General features: G+C 32.7%; 1 protein-coding gene across 3 annotated transcripts in view; it reads right to left on the bottom strand.

The window, feature by feature from the left end:
• Window positions 1-13497, bottom strand: part of LOC118191727 (RNA-binding protein 5-like) — a 78647-nt gene that overhangs the window by 47333 nt on the left and 17817 nt on the right. For 2 of the 3 annotated variants that reach the window (XM_035362561.2, XM_085816468.1), the window contains exon 3: window positions 140-205. The exons of the other annotated variant lie outside the window; for it this stretch is intronic. In XM_035362561.2, coding sequence (XP_035218452.1) covers window positions 140-205 — 66 coding nt within the window. The remainder of the gene's footprint in view (window positions 1-139; window positions 206-13497) is intronic. 3 annotated transcript variants of the gene reach the window in all.

The raw sequence follows: 13497 nt of genomic DNA, 5'->3' as shown, positions 1-13497 counted from the left end.
ACAATGATAAGCATCACAGAAAGATTAAATACAAAGAAACTGAATGAGAGGGAAAATTTTTAAAAATTAAGGAAAAAACTACTCTTTAAGTTAGAAAGCGATGAAGGTTCAAATAATAAGAATCTGCAATAGTACTTACAGTAAATTGTAGAAGAGGAACTTTTTGCCTTGAACTTCCCATATTGTCAGATATTCCATTACCACCCTAAGAAATAACAGTAATCTTACATACTTTTTAAGACATGAAATTAAATGTTCGAATAATAACTTTGACAGTAGGTGGAAACTTTTAACTCACTGGCGTAAAGTAAAAATGTAAACATCTGGGAATAAATATGTTAATTTTTTTTTTAAATAACTATAAACTGAAGCAAAAAGACCACTTAGAAAAGAGGAAAATAACCAATAAAAGGGATGGGGAATGGTGCTAATTTCCAAGAAATACATAATGGAAGTTAATGATTCAGGTGTTATAAATATGTTAAAAAATTCAAACCAGCTATAAACTGAGATGTGAAATAGCAACAAATACCAAAGCAAGAAGACCACATAGGAAAAAGGAAAATTACCAGTGAAAGGGATGGGAATGCTACTCAATTCCAAGAAATACATAACAGAGGTTAATGATTCAGGTGTTATAAATATGTTTAAGAAATTCAAAATACCTATAAACCGAGATGTCAAATAGCAAAAATACCAAAGCAAGACAACCACATAGGAAAGAGGAAAATTACCAATAAAAGGGATGGGGGAATGAATTCCAAAAAAATATATAAGAGGTAAATGTTCATGCGTTTTTACTGCAAGATCAAAACCATAAATCATACAAAATTCTAAGAAGATAAATTAAACATTCTTCAGACATGGAAGTACATGCAAATATATGTGATGATTTGCAAGTTAACACAAACACAAAGCAGCATTCATGGTCAATTGAACACATTTCTTTCCAGGACAAAACAATCCTTAAGAAACTTATTCTTAACTTGATTTACATAGCAGCAATGGCATATTCTGTATGATCAATCTTGATCACATTTTTGCCTTTTTATATCAATATGACAGTACAAGTGACCAAACAGAAGTAAATGGCGACATGTTGGCAGAACACGCATGAGCAGGAATGCTATGTGTCTAAGATGAACACACAATTCAGAATGAGAGTTTCAGTTTAACTTTATCCTGATTGGTTAATATTAAGATTCGGTTCTCAAAATCTGAAAACATTACTGACTGAAATATTATGCAAGCTAGCTTTACCCGCAGCTTCACTCACTTTGATGTCCTTAAAATAAGTTTCAACTCCGCGTGAATTTAAGAAATATACTCCGCGTAAAATTTCACTAAATACCATCCTTCTTCAAGACCTATAGGCCGCAGATATTTTGTATTTACACTTGACCAAAGAGTTATTTATACAAATAAAGAACATTCAAGCACCTTAAAATCATAAAAATGATAGCTGTTATCGTACACAGTAAAATGTAAAAAATATAAAATGTAAATGCAATTTTTCAAGCAACAATAACAGAAATATATAACATGAATGAATAGATCCATCATGTCATTTTTTGATGGTAAGATCCCACAACTTTGAAAATGATATATTATTTATTGTTCTGTTGAAGAAAAATTCCAAATTTTAATCATGTTTTTCAAGAAACAAGAAAAAATATGGTGAAAAGTTTATTTATATCCTTATTCATGAAAGTAAAAAGTGATAATATGTACCATCTGCTTTACCAGGGAATGTGTGACAGATAAGCCTAATTAGCATAATCCAAGCCACAGTGATCAAACAGTTTCTGATATGCAAAGCAAAGTGCTACGTCATCTGAAAGTGAATCAAGCACTTTGTGAGAAATTAATATTTGAGTAAATTTCTGCAACACAGCATTTGGGAAAACTCAGATAAGCGGCACTTAGTGCGATTTTTTCCACCATCTTGAATCACGAAAAATCGCCATATCCTCGGGAGGAAATTTTTGATGCCAAGAGGGAAATAGCATCAAAAGGCACTTTCCGAAAATTCCCTCTTCAGCCCAACATCGGGGGGAAAGCTCTGCTGCGCGAAAATCGTGTAAGGCAACGCGTAGCATTTGCATTGAGATGATATACCATTTACATAACAAATTGTAAAAGATTAGTTATTGTTGTGATTAAGAAAATCTACATACTTTTTTCATCTTAGTATTTTATAATTATGATATACAGAACAAAGTCCGAAATTCAGACATCCATTATCCGGAATGATCTAAAATCTGGACCTCAAAATCACCAAAAATGTTTTTCAACAACATTTATGCATTTGCATTTAATCCCCCCCCCGTGCATAATAAAACATCTGGAAAGTTCTGATTCTTAATTTCCCTTTGACACTAAATAAAATACCTTGTTATTGAAGACACAATCATTTTAGCATAAAATTGTAAGATCAGTAATTTGGCTCTGTTGCTGCGTATCTCAAACCAAAACATTCCACATAGACACATCGTTCATTTGACGCCAACCTGGCGAATCATTATTTATTATACTTTCCTTTCATCACCGCATGCTTATCAAAACATGACAACTTGGATAATGACTCATGTAGCAATGCCTAAGCAATTTTTTATGTTAGTAATTGAATAATAAAGGAGTATGGTAACCTTTTATGTTGGCATTACGCTTGGCGATACAGATTTTTGTTAAATGCGCTAAAAATAGATTTTGTTGATGATACTCATAGACCCAAAGATTACATTTAGGGCTATTTGAATTAGGAATAACTGATTTGTTATTCACATAAACCCAGAACCAGCGCCAGGTCTCGGTATGGCTGCAGAATTTAGGACCCACTGAGGCTGCATCAGGCGGTAAGATATCTAGCAGCTGCACTTAATAAGGGCTTAAGTATATGTGGAAATTTATTTATTCAGATCTGTGCAAGAAATAGACATAAGTATAATGAATAACTAATACAATTTAGGCTTAATTGTCACAATGCGCGATAGAAGCAAGATAAAATTTAATGGAACAACCTGTCGTTAGTCGCCAAGCTCATGAAGCATAGCCAAATATGTATGTCAAAATAAATGCACAAGGAAAAGACGGAACATTGTAGATGCGTGATTAGACCCATACTGAAGAAGAATTTGATAGCGTAGTATTTAAAGAACTTGGCAGTCGAGGCAGTTTTAATTCCATTTTTATTTCCAATTGATATTTGTGGCCACAATCACTTGGCACTCTAGTAATGCCTTTCCACAGAAGATTTACATTTTTGATATTGTTGGGATAGAAAGCAAGCCAGCGAAATTACATCTTAGGACAGTAGAGAGCAAAAGCTGAAGTGCGTCGTTATGAAAGATGGAAGCACGCGAAGAGAAAAGTTTTGGTTTACAATTCGGTGATTGGTCGTCAAGAGGCATCTGGTATTAACGGTTACGTAAGATCGCATGATTAATTTGAATGACGCAATGCAGATAAGTTATTACGATTTTAGAATAGAGAGGAAGAATTAATGTTTATAGTTATATTATAATTCTGATTCATACATTGTTATCTTACATATTTCCCCCCTTCAAAAAGAAAAATTTTCCAATGTGCATTACATTTAATTACAAGTTAATTGTTATAATAAAAGCAAAGGAACTGACGGAACACTGTAGATGCGTGATTAGACCCATACTGAAGAAGAATTTTGATTGCGTAGTATTTAAAGAGCTTGGCAGTCGAGGCAGTTTTAATTCCATTTTTATTTCCAATTGATATTTGTGGCCACAATCACTTGGCACTCTAGTTGTGCCTTTCCACAGAAGATTTACATTTTTGATATTGTTGGGATAGAAAGCAAGCCAGCGAAATTACATCTTAGCACAGTAGAGAGCAGAAGCTGAAGTGCGTTGTTATGAAAGATGGAAGCACGCGAAGAGAAAAGTTTTGGTTTACAATTCGGTGATTGGTCGTCAAGAGGCATCTGGTATTAACGGTTACGTAAGATCGCATGATTAATTTGAATGACGCAATGCAGATAAGTTATTACGATTTTAGAATAGAGAGGAAGAATTAATGTTTATAGTTATATTATAATTCTGATTCATACATTGTTATCTTACATGTATATAGTGAACGATAATTAAATTTGATAATGATAGCCGCTAATTTTAAAGGTTTTGGGATATTGTAAAACAAAGGTGATATTTTCCAATTAACGGATTTTGTAAAGAAATGTGGAGAAGCGATAATAAATTAAGATGATATAAAAGATGTTTTTCATTGTGATGACAATGCTTCTCAATCCTCAATCAATTATTGAATGATGAAATCTGTAGTGTAGTTCTAGATCCAGAAGAAAGTGACAGAGAAGTTACTGAAAACGAAAAAAATTTCGATTGACAAGTTAGTCGGAACGCAGTTACAGGACTTCAACAATGTAACTGAACAAGAGATTATGCCTGTCTACAGAATTAAACAGAAAGTATTAGCACAAAAAACTAAACTTAAACAACTTACATTGAAAGAAATGTTTAATAAGGGAAACAAATAAATATTAAGCTTTTTTTGTAAGTTTTGATATCCTTTACATCATAAATACTTCATTATTTTATTAATCATGATTTCATATTTTAATTTTATAATTTCTACATGCCATCTTACTAAATTTAAACTGATGATCTACTATCCAGAAAAATTCCAAATCCGGAATCACCGAAGTCCCAACGAGTCCGGATTTCGGACTTTGTACTGTATTCAGATACATGAATTCAAAGAAATGCCATTAGTAAGAATTTTTAAGAAATTATATTAAATGACATTAATCATCTGCCATTAAAGCCCAAAAGGAAGCTGTTGAGCTACTGAGTGACACAAAACTTGAGTTTCCACAAAAATCTTTGACTGAATTTCCCACAATTTTTAAAACCGAATTAAATTTCTTTCTGCCACATACTAATGTGAACCACTTCAGCTTTAATGCTTATTAAATACAAATATAATTCAATGTTAAAAATATTGATGCTTTCTATCTACAAGGGTCAAATACTGCACAAGATTTATTCTTCTGTCATGCAGGGGGAAGAGGGAAAAAAAAAAAAAAAAAAAAACCTCCATGTTGTTAAACTGTGAGTTTCTATCATTAATTTCTGTATACTTGAAACAAATCCTAAAACTACTTTCATGTGTACGCTGTTTTGTACACATGAAAGTTTGGGCTTTAATCTGCCATTAAAGCCCAAAAGGAAGCTGTTGAGCTACTGAGTGACACAAAACTTGAGTTTCCACAAAAATCTTTGACTGAATTTCCCACAATTTTTAAAACCGAATTAAATTTCTTTCTGCCACATACTAATGTGAACCAATTCAGCTTTAATGCTTATTAAATACAAATATAATTCAATGTTAAAAATATTGATGCTTTCTATCTACAAGGGTCAAATACTGCACAAGATTTATTCTTTTGTCATGCAGGGGGAAGAGGGGAAAAAAAAAAAAAAAAAACCTCCATGTTGTTAAACTGTGAGTTTCTATCATTAATTTCTGTATACTTGAAACAAATCCTAAAACTACTTTCATGTGTACGCTGTTTTGTATCTTTATTCTATACTTAAAATCCGGGGTCATGCAAAAAAATTAAGAAGCCTCAGTTTATATTATAGTTAAAATAAATACAGTCAAAAGTCTTTAATCCGAACCTCAAAGCTACAAACATTCTGCGCATGCGTCATGCATCTACGCATGTGCATAATATGTTTACGCATGCGTGTTTCATGTATAACGGATGGTGTAAGCTAAGCTAAAATTATCTATTTCAGTTAACGTTGCAGATTGCGTTGTTCCTTAATCTTCTAATTGGATCCGGCTTATTACTTTTTGCAGACTGTTAGAGCAATTTTATAAAAGTAAGCTTGAACTTTCGAATATGCCAAAAAGAATTTTCGATTCTGGAGCTACCAAAGCATCTACAAAGCAAAAGCATGTTTCGATGCCCATCAAACAAAAAGAGTGGAATTGCTGCAAAAAATGGATAAAGGCATGAAGAAAGTGACAGAGAGGTTAGTGAAAACAAAAAAATTTCGATTGACAAGTTAGTCGGTATTCTCGGCACTGCAATTACAGGACTTGAGCAGCGGAACTTTGTAACTGAACAAGAAATTATGTCTGTTTATAGAATTAAAGAGAAAGTGTTAGCACATAAAATGAAGAAACTTAAACAACTTACATTAAAAGAAATGTTTAATAAAGTAAACAAATAAATATTAAGCTTTTTTTTGTGTAAATTTTGATACCCTTTAGATCATAATTGCTCTTTATTTCATAAATTATGGTTTCATATTTTTAATTTTATAATTTCTCCATGCCATCTTACCAGATTTAAATTGATGATCTATAATCGGGAATCGCCGAAGTCCTGACGAGTCCGGATTAAATACTTTTACTTTGAAGCAAATACCATAATTTAATTTCCTTCTATGTTGTTTCAATAGTATCAAAAAGCTTAAAGGAATTTTGATCAGCACATATTTTCCCACAATATTCAGGTACCAGTAAACAATGCTCCTTATTCTTTGGATTTTGTAATTACAGCTGAATAGTTACTACTGTGCATTCTGGGATCAGTAGGAAGATAAGCAGCAGATGTTTTCAAATTTGGTATTTGCCCTTGTACCTTATCATCATCAATGTAAAAATGCAACAAGTACATTTTTTTGATATACTTGCTTTACAAGAGTTTTAAGTTCTGCAAATGAAATACTGTTACAAAAATTGCTCTTTTCTAGGATTTGATAAAAACAAATATCACATCTAGATATAATAGAAGTAGCCTTAATATGTACTGCATTATTTTAGATTAAACTCTTATTGTAGTGGTCTATATTTTCCCATGAAAAAATCTGTTAACCCTTTGACGCATGGTGGTCGCGCCCTGAAACCACCATTTTCCGAATTTTTTTTCTCCTCTTTTTCCCGATATTTTTCAGTGAAAATGAATTGATTATTAATCTTTTACATCTAAATAACACAAAATGACTGTAGAATCATATATGTTTTAGGTATTAATACTTCAGATCAGATGCCTTTTAAAATTCATTTTCGATGAGACAAAATAACTTCCTTTTATTAATAAAAACAACTTTAAATTTCAAAAGTTAGTCATCGCACATCATGATTTCTATCATAAACAATAAAAAATTGCAATAATTAAACTGCATATATTAAAAAAAAACCCTCTATATGTTTGGCATTTGCTATGTGGTTTCAGGGAGCAACCACTGCGCCACTAGAGCATTGTGTTACAATGCTTACAATCCTCTAGAGGCTCAGTGGTCGCCCCTTGAAACCACTGGCGTTCGCTTGCTTTTCAAATAGGAATGTTTTTTTTTTTTACCCGGATATAGATAAAGGGCTTTGAAACTACAGAGTTACTTTATTACTAAACAATACATACACTTGCCCAGTAAAAAGGTCTTTCTTTTCCAAAAACTTTTCTCTGACATCAACACACTTGCTCCCCAAGCTAGTATTGTGATTTTATAAATTATTTCCTGTGGTTTAAATTTAATGTAAATATACTTTGCTATAATTAAAAGTAGAAATTGCATAAAAGTTTAATTTAAATTTAAAATATTTTCTGAATATTTTGGGACAAAATACAAATAAAATAAGTATGTGTTGGAAAATATAGCTTATTTTAAACCTTTTACTGCATCATCTCTCCTCCTTGAAATGTTTATTTAGTTTAGTTCTTATTTTAATGTAATATAGTAGTTACTTCTACTTCTTTTTCTTGCTGCCACTGTTTGCATTGAGAACGGACTGTTTCAACCTAATTGAGATGCAAAAACGAAACGGGATGTTACGTCATCTGAAAAGCCGATAGCTGATTGGTTGCCGTGAGATGACGTCATTCCTACTTCTGCTATAAGTATCTCGCGTCGCTCTGGCTCAACCCTTCTAGTTCCTGCTTTCCTGGAACTTGAGTAAGCGATTTCCAGCCCCTTCAGAAGGATGCATGCAGTCCGGTGAATAAAGTTCCTTGGTTCCGGTTCGCGGGATGGCTGTTCCTGAATAAAGTTCCTTGGTGCCTGTCCGCGAGATGATTGTTCCGGAAAAAGTTCCTTGGTTCATATCCATAAGATGATTGTTCCAGAGGCTACCATGTGAATGACTGCCGGGTGCGGCATCCATGTTCTTCAATAAAGGCGACATTTAAAATACGTGAGCGGCGATTCCTCGTGCAAACGGAGTTAGGCCGGTTTTAAGTGCTTTCAAGAACTTCATTTAAATTTTCAGGTGTTTTCTCAACCATTGATCATGGACGTTTTGAATGTGTAGCCAACTTCATTTTTAGGCCGCATAATTAATGTTTAGGACATTTTTGTTTGTATTGAATGCCAGTGTTTTGGAGAGGTAAAAATATTATTTGATGAATGATGGTTATATTATATTTTTCCTAAGACTCTGATATTGTTGAAATTTATTTTCTGTGTTTTTATTCTTTATTATATTGTTAATAAATTAAGTTCAAAACCTTTTATTGTCTTCAATGTCTGCACAACATGGTATCTCAGGGAGCTTTTATTGCTACTACTGCTAAATGTTTAATTTTTTTTCAAACTCTAAACTTTGCTTTAGCATCAGTATGAATGGGGAAACGATTGATCCGTACAAAGCCAAAAAGACCAAGTCCCTCCCCATTAACATAAAAAACCACAAATTTCATGTGCCAGATGAAAAGAAACTAAATAACACTGGACATATACCAGTGAAATTTAGATCCAGGCAGTGTACATTTTGTAGCACAAGGAAGAAACCTCATAGAACAAGATGTATGTGCGAAACGCGCAATGTGGGTCTATGCATGTACCAAAGAGACAAAACATGCTTTGAACTGTGTCACAAAAAAATTTGTTCTTTGAAATAATAAATAAATAATTAAAAAAAAAAAAAAACCCACCGAGTTCTTTTTTTTTTTTTTATCTTTATTTGAGGATTTTAATCCATTTATCCAAATGTAGGTACTTATATTTTCACTGCTATAGAAAAATTACATAAATGTTTATTTTTTAATTTTTTCTGACGATTTACTTTGTAAAATAATGTAAAAAAATTATATATAATGCAATTCTTACATACATTTTTTTAAATCCGTAAATTTCGTCATTTATTGGAAACGCACGCGGAAAATGGTAAGTTTTTTTCCCTACTACATCAGTAAGTTTCAAAGTCCTAGACGCGCGGTGGTTTCACAGTGCAACCACCACCCACAGAACAATGGGCAAGAGTAGATTTTTTAAAATTCATATATTTGTCTCTAGGATCATAATATTCAATTTCTAGAGTTTTTAATAAAAAAAATTATAAAAATAATATCGCGCGCGTCAAAGGGTTAAAAAATCTCACTACCACTTTTGGTTTGTCAGATATAGTTAAAATCTAAAATGCTTTTAATCACGATTCTACATGCAGATGCATATATGAGTTTTAAATGCCAAATCTGAGAAGTTCTGGATTGTAATCATAAAATATTTTTTATGAAAATCTGTCAACAGCCTCAAGTAGACTATCATTTCTAGTTTTAATAATTTTAACCAAAAAAAAAAAAAAAATGTTGTTATAATATAAAAGTCTTGGCACTTTCATATTATTCCAATAGCCATAGCACGAAATTTCGGCAACTGTCGGCTATTGGCAACTGTTACTGCTGAATTTTAAAGATAAGTGATTATCCATTAATTGGCGCAAAATTTTACTACATGTCAGTTCGACAGGATAATATATAAGTACCAAAGTCTTAAATACCAAAATTGAAAAAGTTTTGGATTATACTTTAACATATTTTTTATTAAAAGATGTTATGGGCTTCAAGCAAAGTACCACTTCAAATTTTACCCCAAATCTAATCAACTGAATGCAAAAAGCTTTAATACATAAAACAGAAGATTTTAAAAGTTTGGTGTGAAAGTTATCATACGAAAAAAAAAGTCACACACACTAGCATCATTTTAAAAATAGTATAAACAAATCATGGCGGCCCTAATTCATGCTTACTTTGTTGCCAGATCTTGATGTATTTTTGCAAATTTGATGAAAATTTATGTCTATGCGATTTTTTGAATTGTTTTCGACTTCATTTCCTTGTGCTACTTTTTGCTACCTTAAAATATTTTTTAATACATTATAACGTTGCGCGCCTCCAACTTGCATGCAACCAAGGGGTGACTGTGAAACTGTATAAAAGATAGAGTCTTGTGAAGGATTTAAGTCCCTTTTTATTCAACGTAATAAATTACAATTGCGTGCTCTTGACGCTCACAGACTGTGCCAACTTGGCAGTCAAATAAAAATAATAACCTGAAAAGAAAGTAAAGACAAGATTCTAACTACGAGGCTCTCTAAAATAACTAACTCACCGCGTTTTACAATACCGCTGCTAATTCAGCAGACTTGAAGCTCACTGGAACGATTAACACTACTTCCCGCCAAGCACATAGGCCGCAACGCGGGGTTCTTCAATTCTCGCTAACTACCTCCGCGCTCGCTAAGTAAGAATATCACACACCGAACTTGTTTCCTTCCTATTTAAATCAGAATACTTCTGCTGATAATTTGAATCCTTGCACGTTCTACTCAAATTTACATATTCTGGCATTGGCAATTCCAGGGGAAAGTAAGGCTTGACAGGAAAGATAGTTTAAACTTAAAATAAATGTTAGTTAAAATAAATATAAACCCTACAACATTATTCACATTTGAAAATTTAAGAATAAGCAAGTGCCTATTTGAATTTAGAATGCTTAGAAGTTATGAGTAATTGAAGAGGGTCTGTAAGTATTTGTGGCATGTAAGAAATCAAAACTGGTACATTAAAACAAAAGTATGCATGGCAAAATTTCAAAAGAATTTCACAAAGTATTGCCTGAAATGTGATGTGATTAACCTGAAGCAGTTCTGCTGGGCTGTTCATTTTCATGAAATAATATACCTCAGGCGTAGACAAATATACTTGCTAACCTATAGCACTCAAAAATCGGGGAATTTTTTTTAGAAATCAGGATATTTATTTTCAACGGCAAAAAGATTTTTAAATGATAAAAATATACTTTTTAATAATGAATTACCTTCAAATCGTTACTAATTAATATCTAAAAGCTCAGTTACTAATTCTTAAATGCACACAGAAGATTCGGTATTAATAACTTTTTGGTTCTTTGTTTCCACAGAAAAAAATTTACTTTTTGTTTTCTTCAATAGTCAGTTTCATGTTGCCCCTTTGTTTTCGTGTACGAACATGTTTCAGAACATCAGCCCTTCCACCATGCGAAATCGGAATATCTCAATGACAAACGGTACACATCGCAAATGCATTACATTTCCTTGAGGAAATATTAGAAGGAAAGTCATCTGCGTACGATTTTTGAAAAATACATGAGTATTTTACCTCTTTCGTAGACGTAACTAATACGAAATGTTGTAATTTCTGAAACTATTTCTTGAAAGCATGTACGTTCACACAGGTTAGCGACAAGATGAGCAAAATAAGAACCTCAATCTTGTTTGTGCTCATTGGGTAATATGTGCCAGATGACACACAGTGGCACTCGATGCTAATTGGAGATATGGAATATGATGTTTTTGGACACATGCTCTCACTCATAAAGTGCGTCCCAATTTCTCACTGATAAAACTACTTTGGTTTTCTCTGCAGTCTAGAGAAAAACAAGATGCTTTCAGACACCTCAAATCACTTTTTTGGCGATGCAAATAACGAAGTATTAAGCCAAGCTACATAAAAATCGTAAGAAATTTTAAGAATAAGAGAAAGTTGGGAGAAATATGTTGCACATTGAGTTCGCGGAAGGATGGTCGAAAATCGGGAATTTCCCACCTAAATTCGGAGAGTTGGCAACTCTGTAAGAATACTGAAAGTAAGAGAGACGGAAAAATTGTGACACTTACAGCTAGCTGGTTAGAAAGAAAGAATTTTGAGCAACAAGTGAAAAAACACCATAAGCCACAAAAATTTCTCCATCATCAATATATCATATTTTGAAAAAAGCTTCATAGGAAAGAAAAATTTGTACATTATAGATCCTTCACTACTCGATGCAACGTTATTGAAACACGAGTTTATGGTGAAGGTGAAAAGAAAAGCTGTCAGTCTTGAAAATTCAGTATTGACAAAACTTTGAAAAAAATTTGAAATCAATACCAATCCAGTGGAGAAGTCCATTCGCCTCGTAGTTCCAAAAATGTTGGTGAAGGCAATCATAATTGAAGTAAATGATTATCTCTGTACAGTCAAAAGTCGTTAATTCGGACACCCATAATCTGGACCTCAAAGCTACAAACCTTCTGCGCATGCGTCGCACTGATGCATAGGCGTTTACGCGTGCATGTAAGACATTTACGGCTGCGAATATGTGTGTGCACATGCACATAATACGTTTACGCATGTGTGTTTAATGTATAACGGACGGTATAAGCTAAGCTAAAATTATCTAATTCAGTTAATGTTGCAGATTGCGTTGTTACTTAATCTCCGAATTGGATTCGGTTTATTATTATTTTTTTTTGCAGACTGTTAGAGCAATTTTATAAAAGTAAGCTTGAACTTTCGATTATGTCAAATAGAATTTCCAATATCTATTTACTAATATGTAAAGGATCTACAAAGCGAAAGTATGTTTCAAAGTCCATTAAACAGAAAGAGGAATTGCTGCAAAAAATGGATAAAGGCATATTTTTTGATTATCTAATCATTCCGAAATATGTTTATCAATTTCACGCTGCTCTGCGGGGGGGGGGGGAAACGACACGGCACGCAATGAATTGGAAGTTGATCTGTCAGCACGATCCTTATCTTCCAGGGCAGATGTTTTTATTTTATTTGGCTTACAATTTCTCACTATATGTAGTATTTCATCTCGATGTACTCCTTTGATATGATTTAAATCAAATTCCTCGTCATTATAATTCACTTCCGATAGCAAAGAAAGTGACAGAGGTTATTGAAAACGAAAAAATTTCGACTGACAAATTAGTCGGTATTCTCGACACAGCAATTATAGGACTTGAACAGCGGAACTTTGTAAATAAACAAGAAATTATGTCTGTTTATAGAATTAAAGAGAATGTATTATCACATAAAAAACGAAGCAACTTAAACAACTTACACTGAAAGAAATGTTTAATAAAGTAAACAAATAAATATTAAGCTTTTTTTTTTAAAAATTTTGATACCCTTTAGATCATAATTGTTCTTTATTTCATAAATTATGGTTTTATATTTTTTAATTTATAATTCCTGCATGCCATCTTACCAGATTTAAACTGATGATCTATAATCCGGAATCCCCGAAAGTCCCGACAAGTCCGGATTAACGACTTTTGACTGTATAAGATTACCAGCATCATGAAAGTGTCATACATGGAAAATGTGTGACTACAACACAATACTGGGTACACTGTGAAAAAACTGTATAAAAAAATTACTGATTTGCTGAGGGGTGGACAATT

The sequence above is a fragment of the Stegodyphus dumicola genome, chromosome 5 (genome assembly GCF_044657685.1).
Source record: "Stegodyphus dumicola isolate Sdum_Otavi_A_Nest chromosome 5, ASM4465768v1".
NCBI classification, from domain to species: domain Eukaryota; kingdom Metazoa; phylum Arthropoda; class Arachnida; order Araneae; family Eresidae; genus Stegodyphus; species Stegodyphus dumicola.
This window is presented reverse-complemented; position numbering and strand designations above follow the sequence as displayed.